Raw genomic sequence first — 17,461 nt, forward strand, 5'->3', positions numbered from 1 at the left:
ATCTGAGTTGCAACCCTATTTAAAACTCTTTTAAAGATAATATATTAGTGTTTAGATTAAAAAAAATGGTAGTATTTTTGTTAATATGCTATAAAAAACGTTTTTTTTTAAATAATTACTAATTAAGAGATTGTTTAATAATCAACCTGAGCTATTATCTAAATTTTCTAAAATTATTAAATATTGTAAGAAAATGGTTTCAAACATAAGAAAGACCATCTATATCTCTGAAAATGTGTCTAAAGTGAGCTCTAATTATTAAACTAATCAAAGACATGGAGGGATAGAAAAGACAGGGGACAACATAAGAATTATGATAAATTCATGTCAAAAGAGGGTGAAATGAAGGCAACAATTGAAATGATTTGGTAGTTCCTGAAAATATTTTATGGTCTGGTGGAAATTTTCATATAAAATAATTAAATTACTAATTTTAATACAAAATTAAAAGAACATTTGTTACGGAAGAAGAAAATGAAGTTGTAATTCCAATGTTCCAAACAGCCAAGTGGCAACAGCACAGAATGACGGAAGATAGCTGTTTGGATTGCTGGAATCCTTCGTATTCTTTTCCCTGGACTGGGGTTTTCCATTTTTGACTGATTATAATAACAAAACCAAACCAAGCACCTTGGGATCAATTCAAAACCAAGGTTTTTGAATTTTCTAACTCAACAAGCCTGAAACTTCACAAAATGCAGAGACTCATCTCTCTCAAGGTTGCTTCAGACATCTCCAGAAGGGTCTTCACAAAACCTTCCTCCCTCCTACACTCTCATCCCAACAAAACCTTCTTTTCTCTCTCCCAACCATCCCCAACACACCACCTTCACACCACTTCTCTCATCCCACCACCCCACTTCCCATGGCCTTCCCACCACGGCCTTTCACGCAGTGTTTATGGGTTTATCTCTAATCCAACGCTCCTAAAACAGTTTTTGCCAACTGCCCTTTTGAAGGGTTCAAGCAAAACCCTCGCAGCTTCCAGAGTTGGGTTCCTCAGAGCTCAATTTCCCAGGCGGAGTTTCGGTTTCAGTCCATCCTTTGATTCCTACGGCCGCCGCTGGTAATGGGTTTTTTATCATATTTTCTGGCTTTTATTTGGTTCCTGCGATAACTGAAGAAGAAAAAAGGAGAACTTTGAATGTTATTTAGGCGCATTTGGGTTATGGGTGTTGGATATTGTTTTGGTGGGTTTGAAATGTTTCCTTCTTCCTGCCTTTTCTCAGCAACCGGAAGGAATGTTAGGGTTTCTATTGTTTTTCTATTGTTTTTCTGTTTTTTTTTTTCTGGTTTAATTTGGGTTTCTGATAAGAATGTGATGCACGCCTGTAATCTGATTAGGGTTTAATTTTTATGTGTTGTTCATTTGCTTTGAGTTCTAATTTTCTAGGATTAATTTACAACTGGGTGGGTCTGAAAAGGTTGATCTGAGTGCAACTGTAGGAAGAGCAGGAGAGTGCAATTCGTGTCATTCGGTGATTTTGTCTGCCGTACAACATATTCTTTTTTGGTGATTCACGGCATTACTGCTTTCTCTTGGTGCCAAAAGCATCTGTAATCCCTGCGCCTCCCATGAGGCATTCAGGTAGCTCTGGTCTCCATTTGCATGTGCAGATGGTTCATGGTTGCCATGTAAAATGGATGATGAGAATTGGAAAGACGGGGTAAAATCAGGGAGAATTAGATAGAATTTTTGAGTGAATTGCACTTGCAGAGAAGTTCAAGAAGAGTTGAGATAAGTAAAGAGAAAGGAGAAAAATTATATCCAAGCCACGGGTCCTATTTGTAGAAGTAGCCTGGAGAACTCACTGCCATAAAAAAATTTCTTGTGCTATTCATCTTTGTATTAGTTGTTCAAAGCTATTAAGGTATCTCTTCTGTCATTATTTTGAGAATTTCTTATGGTTTGGCTTTTCCACTGTCATTCAGGGAGAAAGTCCTCATAATCTATTCATATGTACTCTCCTTATCCCAAATGCTCTATCTGTGTGTAGAATTGAACCCATAAACATGGAAAATCTTGCCTTTATATTTTCTTTGGCCATCATTTTTGCATTTAGATTGAACAACCAGAAGTTCCTAGCTAGCTTACTGAGAGGTGTTGAGGTGGCTCTACATGGAGAAGGCCATTCCTCTTGTGTACAACAACAACAACGAAAAAAAAAACACTATTATACACCAGTTTTTATTCTGCTGGTATTACAGATTCTGTTTGGGCTTTCTTGGTTACTGATTTTCATCAAATGCATGAACTATAGATGTATGACCTCTTTTTGGAATGGCATTACTTATGGATTAGACTGTTCATATAATTTCTTTCAAGTCAACATTTTCCCCTCTTCCATGCAGGAGGTCATGGCTGTCAGGGCTAAGTACTAATGACGTTGTCTTGGGCTTGATTATAGCTAATGTAGCTGTTTTTATGTTATGGCGGATTTCAGACCATAGATTTATGTTGAACAACTTTACAGTGAGTTCTTGGTTCATAAACTGAATGTTATAATTACTTAATAATCGAATTTATAAATTATTGTTCACAGGGCAGCATTTTGCTTGGGTGGTAAGACACTCTCTTTGGAGTGGTGGGTGTGGAGTTCAAACATGAGGATGGGGAGGGGGAACAGAGGCATGGGAGGCCCCTAAAAGTAGTAGATTTACCATCCTACCTGTGTTTGAGCAAAATATTTTATTAGATAAACTAATGAGTGCTCCACTGTTGAATTGAAAAGGTAGGATATATAGGTTAGATTTGAAATGCCCCAGGAGCATGGGAATAAGTATTATCCCAGTCCATAGAGGCAAGCTGTTAAAAAGTGGGCCTGCAAGAACAGCTTGATTTTTCATTCTAATAATGGTGCCTCTTTAAATTTCATTTGTCCTAACTTATCGATGTTCTGGGCAGATTTCGCTAGACAATTTTAAAAGTGGACGTATACACACATTGATAACTTCGGCATTTAGTCATATTGATATTGGGCATCTCATCTCCAACATGATCGGGCTTTACTTCTTTGGAATGAATGTATGGTTAAATGCTCTGGAATCTTTCTTTTAGTTTTAATTTTCTCTTGCTTCCTGATACATCTTTCAAACAGGTTTTGCATTAGGAAGGGAATTCTAGAAGCTCCTTTCTTTCTTATTGCTATGAATTTGTACATGCATACAAGACCCATATTTAAAATAATAATAATAATAATTTCATTTGGAAATTTAGCTATTTTTGCATCTGTTATCATCAATAAGCTGAGAGTTAGTCTGCTAGATTCTAAAACTTTGCAGATTCTGGTGGAGCACGTATGGATCTTCTTTTCATTGATTTCTTGAATGCATTCCTTGGCATAAGCTGACATCTAATATGATACTAGTGATATAACAATACAACATTTGCTCATGTATATATGTATAACATAAATTATAAATTCAAAACATGTATTCTTTGTCTAATGCATAATAATGCCTTCTATCTTATGGAAACACATATATTATCCTCTACATTATTTAAATATGTTGCTAATCTGATTTGGAGAACCTTTTGAACCAATTCAGGTGCTCAGTTGCTCGGTTATTTACTTTGGTTTTTGTTGTCTATAAAAAAAAAAAGTTATTTACTTTGGTTTTCACTCACAATATAGTTTTTTTTTTTTTTTTTAAATCCTGGTTAAATTCTGTCTCTTCACAATGAGAAAAGATATGTAGTTTTGAAAAAAAAAAAAAAAAAAATTGTTTTGTCATATAATAGAAATCAAACCAGTTCATTGTGTTTCTTTATAGCATTTAAAGGAGTTCATTTGTTTGTATTGAGCTTTAAAATAAGGACATTTTAGTTTTATGGAAAGACCTTATCCCAGTGTTACTTTGTTATTGTAGTAATATCCCCATAATGAACCAATTTGTAGATTCAATTTCCATGTAAAACACAGTGAACTTATTTAATTTTCTTGGGAGGTATGACCATGCCCTTGGACGATCTCTGAATCTAATTGGAAGATCAATGCCATCTGGTTCATAGTTAATCTGTAAAGATTTTTCTTCACTGTTAAGAAGTCAGCAGAATTTATAAATTAGAGGGTTTCATGAGATGAAGACTGATTATGACTCTTGCAAGAACAGAGACTTAAATGATAGAAAATGCTCTTGTTTTGAACCAGATAATTGGGAGATGTCATTTTATGTGATGACTATGGTTAACAAATTTTCACCTTTGTTGGTTGACATTTATCTATTTATTTGAATGCGTAACTTCTTTAAATATTGTTATTAACTCGACTTTTTATTTGATTATGTAATATTTTTATCCATTTCCTAATTTTGCTGGTTTGCTTGTTTCACTGCAATGGTCAGATTGGAAGAGTTTTTGGACCTGAGTTTTTGTTGAAGTTATATCTAGCTGGGGCAGTGGTTGGCTCAGTGTTCTACTTGGTGCACCATGCTTTTATGGCCCCATCATCAAAGGTACAATGTTAATCCAAAATGATTTGGATATCCATTAAGTATTCTCAGAGATAATTGAGTTTGGATTTCATGGATTCAAAATAAGAAAAAATGTGACAATGAACCTTAGGGTGGTTATGTTGGCATTTTGTAAATCTAAAGAAAAAATTGAAAACAAAATTCCAGCACATTGAACAATCTCTGGAAGTATCATAAGTTTTTTTTGAATTGCATGTGGAGTGATGATGTGATTTCCTCAAATGGAGTCCTAATGGTCATTTGTAGTTAGCTCGAGATGGCATATGGCAACTCCATTAAGCAAATTAGAGAAATTGTATTGATTTTCTTATTTGAATTTAGATGTTGATATCATATAGAATTTTGCTTTAATGATGAATGATCATTCCCTTGACATTTCATGAACCTTGTATTTACAAGTATGTTCTCTGATTTTGCTAACTATATCTACAGGGTCAACAAATGTGGAGCATAAACCCTTCAGCAATTCCAGGATTGGTATGCTTTTGATTATCCTTTTTCAATTAGACTCTTTATATTTCTAATCAAAAGAAGCAATTACTGGAATGCAGATGCAGTTGTTCTGATTGATCATCCATGTCTGAAAAACAATGCATTTTATGGAAATTGAGAAATGGAGTTCTCAATACCAAAGAAAATGCATAATTGAATATGGGAATCTTATCGATGCCTTGCCACATGTTGCATCATGCTACTCTTTTACATGGCATTTGAATGAGACTATTGCTGCATGGCATTGTGGATTTTTCATTATGAATTTATTTCAAAATCCCATGCTAAAAAATTGGTTTGTGCCTTAAAATGAAAAGGAAAAAATGGTGCTATTCTATATCCATGTGGTTTCTAAATCCTAAATGCCCCTTGTTCATCTTAATATTTAATGCATGTGATTCTCCATCATTATAACAATGATTTCATTTTATCTTTCCTCAAATCCATTGCCCTTTTTCTTTCTCTGAAGCAAAACAGTTGAATTTTCTTTTTTTTTTAATCCGTGCATAACAATGGTTTCTAAAGGACCTACATTTTTTTTTATGACATCTTTTTTGTTACTGGGTTACCTGAAGAAACATGGTTTTAAGGCCTGTTTGTTTGCCTAGGATGCAAGGAAGGCAATCAAAATTTGGATGGTAGTCATATTCCACGCTGCATTTTGTGCCCTTTCAGGGCTTACCAGATGGAGCATCACTTGAAACATGAAATTCATTTCACTTGTGATTCTGCTTGTTATTTAGGGGGCAAGTGGAGCTGTTAATGCTATCATGCTGCTTGATATATTCCTCTTTCCCAGATCCACTCTCTATTTGGAATTTTTTATACCAGTTCCTGCTATTTTACTGGTAAGCTTTTCGTCCAGTGTTGTGTAAAGAAGATGTTCGGGCTACTTTTGGCAAATTCTAACAGGTAGTATTTGTTCGATGTCATGTAGGGTATCTTTTTAATTGGGAAAGATATGCTGAGGATAATAGAGGTATGCTGGGAATCTTATAGTAGCTGTTTTTAGTTATTTTTTTCTATCCTTTTCCCTTGTATTTCTCGATCTAAATATTATGAGGATTATGAAAATGAAAAAGAAAAAGAAAAGTAAAATGCAGAAGTTTCATATGTGGACATAATCTTTTATTTCAAAATTTATTCAAGTCCCTAACAAATGCATAGAAATCTATTTGTATGTTCTGTTGCATATCCCTCGGTTTGTGATCCCAACTATATTATTAGCTTGGTCTGAATTTAAAATGCCTGGTGATGTGTAGAAATCCAATCCAATTGAAACCAGAGATGCCATACATGATTGCTTCCATAAAATCATCACTCACTGGATATGCTTTTCCAGTAATCCCAAATATTTTCATGACTTAAAATTGTTTTCATTTAATCGTTGCAGGGAGATGATCAGATCTCAGGATCAGCTCACTTGGGTGGTGCTGCAGTTGCAGCAATAGCATGGACCCGACTTAGGAGACGATTTTGAAGCCCAGTTTGGATCTTATCCGTTTCTGGTTCCAGCATTCATAAACAGTGAGTGGCTTTTCAATAGGTTTTTCTTTTCTGGGTTGAATCTCTGATTATTTTATTGGCAAGTTCCTCCCAATAGTTTTTCTTGGGTTGAACTCCCAACATTCACTGTAATTTGTAGGATGCTGGTGACTTCTGTCTGTACTTCCCAAAAATGGATTGAATAGTCTTAAATGATAAAAATATTTCATTCACATCCATACAGAATGTGGATAGTATGTTTCACTATGACTTGTAAGCATCAAATTTATCTTTTTCTTTGTGATTGTATTTTTAAAAAAAATAATCTTTGTTTGGCATCCTAATATTCGATGATTGGTCTCCTATTTTGTCCCCAAGATATGGAAGTATACGAGTGCATGCATCCAATAATATATCAAAGGGGAACCTGTGGAACTAGACATGGCAACTGGCCTCTGTCCTGCCCCCACAATCTCCTCATACTGCATCTCCCTATTGGAACTTTTTCTTTTACTGATAATCATAATGACCCTAAAAATAGATGATTCAATTTCACCCCATATTGGGAATTTAAAACAGAAAGAAGAAAATCAAATCTTAAAACAGAGATTTTAGAAAACGTTTTTAATATTTCTAATACTTGAAAATTTTTATCATTCAAGTATTAAAAATGCTAGAAACGCTTTTTAGAATCACTTTCAAACGGGCTCTATATGTTGGAATTTCTAAAACAACATAAGATGAAAACGAAGAAGACAAGATAACAGAAATTATGAACCTTTTTTGGTTGTCATAAAAAAATGTTTAGGATATTGCAAGTGCAGGCATTTATACAGGGTACAATGAACAAACTAGTTTCATTGAACTTTTTAAGTGCAGTGAAGTTTTAGTTAAATCTCTTTATTAGTCATTATGTAATGGAAGAATGAAGGCCTTCCTTCTAGTATTGTTTGAAATTTGTAGCTTCCATCGAGGGTTGGCTTTTTCGCTTGAGAAACTATCGAATTATGAAACATGAATCAATTTTGTTGCACTACGAAGAGAATGTGAAGGGTCGAGCTCATATGTTCTTAAGAGAGCAATGCCCTTTGGATAATTTTATTTATTTATTGAATGATAGGTTTGCCTCAATTGTATTTAACCCATTTAGGGTTTAACGAGAGAGAGAAAGAAAATTTGTGTATAGCTACAATCGAGAAGAGAATGAAAGTCTCCATCAATATAACATTCCTATCTTCTTTTATTAGTGGTTTTTTTTTAATGTTATTATGCTTCTTGGATGTATGAATCACATTAATTGTCGAACAATCTTTAATCTCTGACTCATGTACGTGTATGTGTGTTTATATTAACATAAACTATATGATAATGGATATTGATATTAGATCAACTCAAAAGGAAGGATCGGAGGGTGTTGAACATATACTATATGTGTAAAAGAGAAAAAGTAACCGTTGATCACATCTTTGTATACCGTTTGAAAGTGATTATGTTACCATAGTTGACATATAAACAATATTACATCATTAATTACAAAATATATCAACATTAATTCCCAAATCATCAAATCTATTTATGCCAAAATGAATATCATGCATGAGGGGGTACTTGCCCCTCAAATTTTAAAAAATGGAATTTTTATTTATTTAAAAATAAAAAATACCAATTTGCCCTTCTAATAAAATAATTTTATGTTAGACAAAAATTATAACACTAAATAAATTTTACAAAATATTTATTTGCTTTTATTTTAAATTTTATTTTATGTTTATAAAATTAATTTATTTAAATCATGATAAATATTATAAAATAAACTTTTATAATTTTGTATTTCATATGCTATTAAATATATTTTTTTGTGGCGAGTTATCAAAAATTATTATTTTACAAATCACCGTATGAATATTTAAATTATGTGTTATTTAATTATTGGTAAAATTTTATTTCAATTAAATATTTTATATTGGCTTTAGTGGTAAATTATTTTCCTTTTTGATTTTGAGATATTTTGAAAGTTTAGATATTTAGATTTAATCAATTAGTTATTAATTCACAACTCATGCTACATTTTTAAAAATTATTATAACAAATTTATTTTAAAAAATATTAAAAATTTACTGTCGAGTTTTTTTTTCCAATTTTAAAATTCTTTTTTAAAAAATGATTTGGACTTTTAATAAAATTTTAATGAAATCCAAAACTTTTTTTTGCTAATGTTTATAGTATTTTTGTTGTTTAATTTGATGCATTATAATTTTTTTTTCTTTCCTTTCATAACTAATGCTAATAATTGCTTACTAAAATACAAAAATTTATCTATGTTTATTATAAATTTATAATTTACAAATTTTCTACTTTCTCATTCTAACCAAATCTTTTGATACATAATCAAACCGATATGATCAATTTATATTTAAATTAAAATAAAGTCGTCTTTTTAGCAATGAAAAATCTAATTAAATCAAAGTTGTTTAATGAATATAGTTGTTGAAGAGCAAATCAATTTTATTGATTCTAATTAATTTTTCTGACTTTGACTTACACCTCTATTTCTTTGTTCCTAGTAATATTAGAATCACTTTTTTTATTGCCTATCAATGTGAGGTGAGTTTGAAAAATGTTTTCAAAAACAATTTTTGAAAATTGTTTTATAAAATAAAAGTATGTTTGAAATCTTTCTACATTTAAAAAAAAATTATATAATTATTTTTTTAAAAACAAAATTGACAATAACTAAAATAATTTATTTAAAAACACTTTATTTTCTGATTTTAAGACTAAAAAACCGTTTTTTATTTCTTGATTGTGGTCAAACATATTTTTCTTTTTCTTTTTTTTGAAAATTTGAAAAACGTTTTAAAAATTAATTATAAAAAGGCCTTAACAAATAAGCCTTATTTTAATTGTTTCTTAGCCATAAACCAAAATAAGAAAAAAAATAAACAATTTAGGCTAAATTTCCAATTGTAAAAATAGGGATAATATGGTAATTGAACCATAATGCATTTTTGGCATTATGTTATATATTTAGTATAATTCACATAACACATTTTATTTTTTATTTTTTACCAACTCAATATCATAATCATTTTAATATTACTTATTAGCAGGGCATATATTGGGGTGCCAGCCAATTTTCATATGTGAAATTACCAAAATAACTCTATCTCATTTCTCATAAATAATTTTTTTGTTTTTAAATAAAATGTTACCCGTCATCAAATAATCAAGAGGTTTGAACAAAAATCACACCGTTAATCAAATGCCACGTGTCATTCTAGTCATGATCTCGTGGGCCACCAGATTTGGGACTAATGGTCCTATTTCTCCTTCAGGTTTCTCTACTGTTCAGATGACACATGTAATGGCCGTTTTTTTTTTCTTTTATTTTTTTGTTTTTTTTGTTTTTGTTTTTTTTTTCCTATTTGCATGAGCTTAAACACTCTCAAAAAGCCCCTTAATCCAGACACATCTATCTCTTTCTCTGTCTCTCCAGTCTTTCATTTTGTTTTCTCGGGAAAAATTTTCAGCTTTCTGGGATTTTCTCACCCGAAACCCCGGAAAAATGAGGTGGGAAAGATTGCAGCTTCTGCGAGAAGAAGCTCCGGGAATGGGTGCTGTTGAGATTTCTGGGCCAGGGAAGAGGTGGGGACACACCTGCAACGCCATTAAAGGAGGAAAACTCCTCTATATTTTTGGGGGTTATGGCAAAGATAACTGTCAGACGAACCAAGTACATGTCTTTGACACTGGTGGGTGTTCATAAAACGTTCCTCTGATTATTGGGTTTCTCTCGCATTGCTTATTGTCTCTCTACGCTTTGTACAATCTCTCTTGCATTCCTTGTTGATAAAGTTTGGTGCTTTGATTAAGTTTGATTGTTTGGTTAATCCTGTTAAATGATTTTTGTAAATATTGGATTTCTAGGGTTTTTCTTAGTTATCTTTTGTGATTTTTTATGGGATTTTGTTGTTTAGGATTATTGTTTTCTTTTCCTTTTTTTTTTAAACAAAAAATTCGTGTAGGTTTTAAATCAATGCCCGTTAATCTCTCTGGTTCTGCTGTTTAACATGTTTATTTAGGCTTTTATTAGGTTTATGTTTAAAATTTTGTGGGTTTTGTTGTTTGGCATTAACATTTGGATTAATTTTTTGTTGAAGCTCGTGCGTATTTGAATCAGTGACAACTAATCTTTATGGGACTGCTAGTGAACTTGTTTTTAGGGTTTTATTAGGTTCATCTCTAATTCCCGCGGCTTTTATTTGTTGCATTAATGGTTTTTTCCCCCTAAAGTCATTTGGGTTTAGAATCAATGTCTTACACGGGTTCTTAAGAATTGATGCATTATATATGTGTGTGTATTCCTTTGGTTTCTCTTAAACAAAGGATGGTGAAGAAAATGCAAAAACTTCTTCCTAATGTTTCTGCAAAATGGTTGATTCCAGAGACATTTTGAAACAAGCATGTCTAAAATTTGTCGACCTCTGGTACAACAGTAGAAATCTCAAGCTCCTACGTGTAAGTGCTCATTTTTAGGCTCGAGAAGCCGCTACTTTCTGCAAAAATTCCAAGACACTGTTTCTGCAGGACCAGAAGTTCTGAAATGAGATTTCAAATTAGTGTTTTCCATCTCTTTCATTCTCTTTATTTAAAAAAAAAATGAATAGTGGTTTTGGGAAACAGAACCATGAAGCTCCCTGTTAATGTTCTCTTGCTTAGATCTTTATAGAGTTTTCTTGCTCAAGGATTTGCAGTTGGGTTGTTGCATGTGTTTGCTTTGGTGTGCTTGTGCGCTAATATGGAGATAGTCTTGAGATTCTTAATCCTCTGTTCCTTATTTTTGTTTTACAGTTAAAAAAACATGGAATGAGCCCATGATAAAAGGCAGCCCGCCTACTCCAAGGGACAGTCACAGCTGTACAACTGTTGGAGACAATCTGTTTGTGTTTGGGGGTACAGATGGGATGAATCCTCTCAAGGATTTGCATATTCTAGACACGTGTGAGTTTGTTTTATCTTCGATTTTCTCCCTTGACCAGCCTTCCACCCACACCTCTATTATCTGCATTGCCATGAATTTAAATATTTCAGCTTAGAATAGCAATTTTCTAATATTCTTCAATTAGCTATTGTAATGTTAATGTTGATTGGTGTAGATTGACCAGAGAAATTAGACGAGTCTACAGTAGCATTTAATTTCATTTTTATTTTGCATTAATATAATTAGGAAATGGAACGGAATTTGATTGATTATATGTGTTGTAGCATCAACTTGAATGAACTATTCTGATTCATTTTTCTTTAACATCTTGCATGATCATTTTTTAGATGTGCTAATGTGTTTAATGTATTTGTAGCTACACATACATGGATATCTCCAAGTGTAAGAGGCGAAGGACCAGAGGCACGGGAAGGTCATACTGCAGCCCTTATTGGGAAGCGACTTTTCATATTTGGTGGCTGTGGCAAATCTTCAAACGATTCGGATGAAGTTTACTATAATGATCTATACATATTGAACACTGGTGAGTTTCTTGCATATGGCTGCTCATGTCAGTGGCTCGCTAACATAATGATGCCGATAGCTAAATGAAAAGGAAAGTGTTAATATTTTCATGATCTACATTTGCAGAGACCTTTGTATGGAAACGCGCCCAGACATCGGGTACCCCACCAACTGCACGTGATAGCCACACTTGCTCATCTTGGAAGAACAAAATCATTGTGATTGGTGGTGAAGATGCATATGACTATTATTTATCTGATGTCCACATCCTTGATGCAGGTTTCAGTTTTGGTCAAACTTGAATCTTAAATGCCAATGTATGATTGTAGAAATCACAAATTCAAGTAGGAGTATGCAGCATGTGTTCCTCATCAAAAGGACATGCAGGCATAAAATGGCATCTTTATCTTGCATGTGCTTCTCTCTAATAGCTATCTTGGCATTTGTGGACTCTAAATAGATACTCTTGTTTGGAGGGAGCTGAACGCTTCGGGTCAGATGCTGCCACCTCGAGCTGGTCATACAACAGTTGCTTTTGGCAAGAACTTGTTTGTTTTTGGGGGATTTACTGATGCCCAAAATCTTTATGATGACCTTCATATGCTTGATGCTGGTATGAATTATAAAATGATATTTAATGTGTCTGTGGATATCCCATTATTGGCTGATTTTGTCCCCTGTAGAGCAAAAGTTAACGTCGTAATGAAAGAATCCTGGTTTTATGGAAACCTAAGGTGCTTAGTGGGTGGTCAACATTTAATGGCATTATGGTACAACCCACATTGCAAGTTGATTATTCTCTGAATTATTGAGGGAAAATGAGAATCCAATTAATTCATTGGATCCATAAACAACCTTGTTTACTGCACTCTTTGACTGTCACTAGCATGAGAAACACATTGTGGGGGAAATTATTGTTTAGGCAGTTGTAAGCAATCCACTAAGTGAAAGTCACACAACCCTTGAAATTGTTTACCTGAGAAACTTTCATGTCTGATTTGTTTCATGTTCAGTCACTGTCCTTGTTGTCTGTCTTAAATTTATTTTAGTTTGTATTTATTTCCTTTTATACATACATCTGTGGTTTCTTATTAAAATATGTTTGTATCCATTTAAGTTTCCTTCCTTGTAAGGGCTATAGAGTATGGATTTTGACAATACTGCCTATTTCTCATTGTGTGGATAACATTTTCTTTGTTTATCATAATATTCAATTTCCTTTCCTCATCCATGTAGATACTGGTTTATGGACCAAGGTATTGGCTACAGGAGATGGACCTTCTGCTAGATTTTCTGTGGCTGGGGACATTTTGGATCCACAGAAGGGGGGTGTTCTCGTTTTTGTTGGTGGCTGCAACAAGACTCTTGAGGCACTCGATGATATGTACTATTTGCACACAGGTTAATGATTTATACTCTGTTAGTCTTTACAGATAAACCTTAAATAGTAAGTTTCTAATTTAATATAATATCTAATGCTAGAACTTGTGAGAGAAAATGGGCGAGATGAGCGAAAGCTAGAGAGGCTATCTATGAGGAAGCAGTTGAAGCTAAAGTGCCAAGAACAATACCTTCCTGCGCCAGGACATGATAAAGCTCTGCTGACAGTTGGGGCGAATGCTGTTCTTTGCCAATCCAGGCCTTCGGCAAGTCATGGGCAAACAAGTAAAAAACCAATTTATTTGCTCTTTTTACTTCTAAGTGCCACTTTTAAAGTAGAAAAAGAAGAGGTGCACACACACACAAATGAGTCTTGCCCCATGCCAAATGAAATGTTTTTGACATGTGGCTGCAAACTTGCCCAATGCAATTAACAATTTTTTTGCAAAGTCATGGATAGAGTGTCTAGTATGTGCACGAGTCGGACTTTTGCGTTTTGAGCCCTATAGCTTGTTTCTTTAATTCTTAAGCATTGGGGACTGAAAAGTTGATGTAGTTTTGTACTCAAGAAGACCTGAAATCGTGATTGCTTGAGGCTGACTAAATCTTCTTCCATTCAGATCCTTTTTGTGTCAAAATATGTGGAATTTTGTAAGGAGTGAAAAATCCCCTTATTCTAAGGCTTTATATTTCTTTTGTCCACTCTCTGCATTTTGTTGCTTGTTAGGGACGATGTATAAATAAGATGAGTCTTGAACATAGAACTGTGTTTGATGTTAATGTAAATGTCGAGGGGAAAAGTTATATAAACTGATAATGCCCATCCATCCTATTCTTCCAAGATAAGCCAATAAAAGTGACTAGCAACAATTAACAATTTCAATCATGGAGCTTTTGGGGTATTTATGTTACATTAGTTGTATGAACAGTTTCAGAGAAAAATGAACTTTTTTATTAATTAAATTTATGTGTAGTTTAGTAATGATCTTAAGTTTAATAAATAACTTGAGCCGTATTTTGGAACTTGAGTTGCAATTGGTATGGTAGAGAAGTCTTGCTAGACTTTTTATTGCTTGCCTGGTTTTTTCTCAACTGTTATGACAATGGTTCACTAAATCGAATGAACGATCTGGAGAGATGGACCTGTTTACTGAAATGAAATACACTACTCAAATTATATATATGAGGTCTAAATTTTCCACATTTTAATTTTAGGATGATAGATCTTATATTTTCCAAAGAGGAGGTAGATTTTGCAATCTTATGTAAAAAATAGGAAGAATAATTCACATATTATATAGAGTAGCTATTGTTAGGAGACAAAAGGTTTGTCTCAACTGCAAAGACTTCTTAAAGATGGTTCAGGTGTTATGCATTTCCTCCATTGCATGTGTGTGCTTGAGCACTTTGAATGGTTGGTAGTGGTGAAAGGGATGGTTTAGAACCAAGGTAGTTGTCCAAGTGGCTTACAAGGTTTTAGCCTTTTGTATTCCCTCCAATGCATGTGCAAGTGCATGCTTAAGCTAATGTGCAAGTGCATGCATAGGCTAACTTTGGAAATGATTTTGAAAAGTCAAAGTGCTTTCCCAATCTTAGCTCTGTTGATCAAACTTGTGTGAGGAATTGGGAAATTTAGTTTGCATCGAATTAATGCTTATGCCCCCAAATTATACAAGGATTTTTATTAGGTGCTGGTATAGTTCCAACTTCTTGTTTGTTATAGAAGGATAATAATATTAATGTTGGTAAACTTCAATTTTGAAAAGGATGTCAGCTATGTACCTAAAGAACACTGTTCTGTATGCAGGCCAACAAAATTTTCCAATTAATAGCTCCCAGATTCTTCAGGGAAAGAAGATATTTCAAGCGAACATTACCGAAAGCTTCCCTGATGGATTTACTATTGAAACTATTATAGATGGAAAGCCTTTGCGTGGAATATTATTTTCCAACAAGCCAAGCAATTCAAACATGGCTAAGTATAATTCCAGTAGGTGAGAATATGGTTGTTTTGTATTTGCCTTATTTTTTTAGTTTGATCCAGTATCAATCACCATGACCCCATTATTCTTCATCTAAGTAGTTATTACTTCCTTTCTTATATCAGGAAGAGAGCAGCTGGAGAAGTTGGTGGTATTAAGTTGAATGACAGTCAGAAGAGAAAACCAAAAAATGCTAGACCCTTCAAGCAGGATGAAATTGAGCACAGACAGGCTGATGTTGCCATAGGAAAGGAGTCCATATCATGTGAACGCCAAACAGAAGCCGCGGCTGCTGGTTTGAATAATTTAGCAACCCCTAATGATTCTCAGGCCCAGACAGAAGCTGCTGCTGCTGCTGTTTCAGAGAATCCAGAACCTACTGGTGATTCTCACCCTCAAAAGGTCAAATCTTCTTTCCCATATCTTTGAACGGAGGAAGCCTTATGACCTTTCTTCTGGCAGTGTAAACCTTTTTCCCCTTTTAAGGTAGCATTAAAATTATATTAGCATGTCAAATGTCGAAACATCATGGATCATGGATTGGCAAAATTTTGTAGCTAAGACCAAGTTGGCATCATGTAGATGACTTGAAATTTCATCTCTTGTAATTGGTGCCCAGTTAGAAGCAATGGTATAAATCATCAAATGTAACCTTCTGCCTTTTTTTAGTTGCTCATCTGATTACCTTTTGCATGACAAGTTGCAAAAATATCATCACATCTATCCAAGTCAGTGGTAGTTTTTGCCACACATCAGTGAGTGACCGGTTAAGCATCCATCCCTCTGTGCTCCAGAGGGTACTAAATTTTTCATGATCATCATCATTGTTCATCATAACATTCACATGACTTGATGCAGCTTTTTAGACCCACTTTAAGCTGGTAGCATATGCAGGCTTCAGGATCAACCTGGTGAGGCATATTTTATCAAAGATCACATTTTCTGTTTTGATTTTTAGCAGGTTACTGGAAACTCATCGGTGTTGATGCAGTCAATCCTGAAATTGGAATATGGAAGGACAAATGATGCACTGAACCAAAGCACTGAGTCTCCAGCAGAGATTACATCCACCGCCGCAAAGGAATGCATTTCTTTGCCCCCAAAAGAAGGTATGAACTGTGGCTGGTAATGGCACTTGCATTTCTCCATGCAATGCATATGCATACTTATTGCGATATTGTCAGCATAAACCATTCAACTGATGAGCTGCCTCTTGTATTTTATTATATAGCTCCCAAATAGCACCCTCTATGGTTCAAACCTGATTGTTGATATTCTTCTTTAGGTTTCTAGCTATTCAGGGAGTCATTCAGAAATGAGTTGTTTGGGGAGTTGCTTTGGTTGGTTCGAAATTTGCAGGCTGTTGTATCCAATCCAAAAGATGGCCAAATGATGTGTTGACAATCATGTGGCACATGGAACTCAAATATTCAACTTCATTTCCTGAGCATTTTGGTCTTGAAATTTGTTGTGCAATATGGAATCAGACACAGGAGTCTAACTATCCTATGAGAAATCTGAACCCTATACACAAAACGAAGTTGAATGTTTGATTTCACTTGGCTTCTAGATCGATCCAGTTTGATCAGTTTTCCTATTTACTTGGTACTAATTGTCGTTCTATCTTTTGTGATAGGAGACCATGGGGCACCAACCACTGAAGAGAAGGCAAAATCATTTTGAATCATGGCGGTGAACAAATCCTTTTTGGTTAACTTCTTAACATAACTCGAAGATACCAGCCGTCGGCCATTTGTACATTCATCATTTCAAGATGGTCATAGATGGTCATAGATGCATTGACAGGTGATATACAGAAATCTGCCCCCGGAACTGACACAATCTGCCACTGACTCGATACTTTTTAAATTTATCATTGATAGACCGCAGTTGTATGTAGTAGTTTTTGTCTTAAAAAGGTATCGCAAAGTTTATTCTATTTACTGCTTCAGACTCGGCCTCTTCAAGTCTATATGTTCTGAATTCGCACCCACCTGCTCCTCCAATTGTCTGGTTTATGCTGCCAAGGAATCATCTGTTTAGACAGTGATGGACCCTTGGGCTGTGGCAGCATTCTGGTAGGCTAAAGAATGGATTCAAAAAGGGCCAAAGGGAAAAGAAAAATGGGGAACAGCCGTATATT

General features: G+C 34.2%; 2 protein-coding genes across 5 annotated transcripts; both read left to right on the top strand.

Annotated features, from left to right (window-relative positions):
* Positions 1–463: 463 nt before the first annotated feature.
* On the top strand, positions 464–6,717 carry LOC100243209 (RHOMBOID-like protein 12, mitochondrial). The gene is made up of 8 exons (XM_002265732.4): positions 464–1,066; positions 2,353–2,473; positions 2,906–3,025; positions 4,345–4,455; positions 4,906–4,950; positions 5,709–5,813; positions 5,903–5,944; positions 6,359–6,717. Exons 1-8 carry the CDS (start codon positions 696–698, stop codon positions 6,443–6,445), a joined length of 1,002 nt encoding a protein of 333 aa, XP_002265768.1. The 5' UTR covers positions 464–695; the 3' UTR covers positions 6,446–6,717.
* Positions 6,718–9,794: 3,077 nt separating this feature from the next.
* LOC100251831 (uncharacterized) lies at positions 9,795–17,269 on the top strand. 4 transcript variants are annotated; one of them, XM_010665160.3, is made up of 12 exons: positions 9,815–10,202; positions 11,302–11,451; positions 11,808–11,975; positions 12,083–12,235; positions 12,417–12,569; positions 13,193–13,357; positions 13,439–13,621; positions 15,144–15,330; positions 15,444–15,720; positions 16,280–16,427; positions 16,604–16,658; positions 16,955–17,066. In XM_010665160.3, exons 1-11 carry the CDS (start codon positions 10,016–10,018, stop codon positions 16,609–16,611), a joined length of 1,779 nt encoding a protein of 592 aa, XP_010663462.1. In that variant the 5' UTR covers positions 9,815–10,015; the 3' UTR covers positions 16,612–16,658; positions 16,955–17,066. The 4 variants fall into 4 exon arrangements, with proteins under 4 accessions (XP_010663460.1, XP_010663461.1, XP_010663462.1 ...); XM_010665158.3 differs by lacking the exon at positions 16,604–16,658 and having other exon boundaries at positions 9,795–10,202; positions 16,955–17,269; XM_010665159.3 differs by lacking the exon at positions 16,604–16,658 and having other exon boundaries at positions 9,797–10,202; positions 16,958–17,269.
* Positions 17,270–17,461: the final 192 nt, after the last annotated feature.

The sequence above is a fragment of the Vitis vinifera genome, chromosome 17, assembly GCF_030704535.1.
Source record: "Vitis vinifera cultivar Pinot Noir 40024 chromosome 17, ASM3070453v1".
NCBI classification, from domain to species: Eukaryota; Viridiplantae; Streptophyta; class Magnoliopsida; order Vitales; family Vitaceae; genus Vitis; species Vitis vinifera.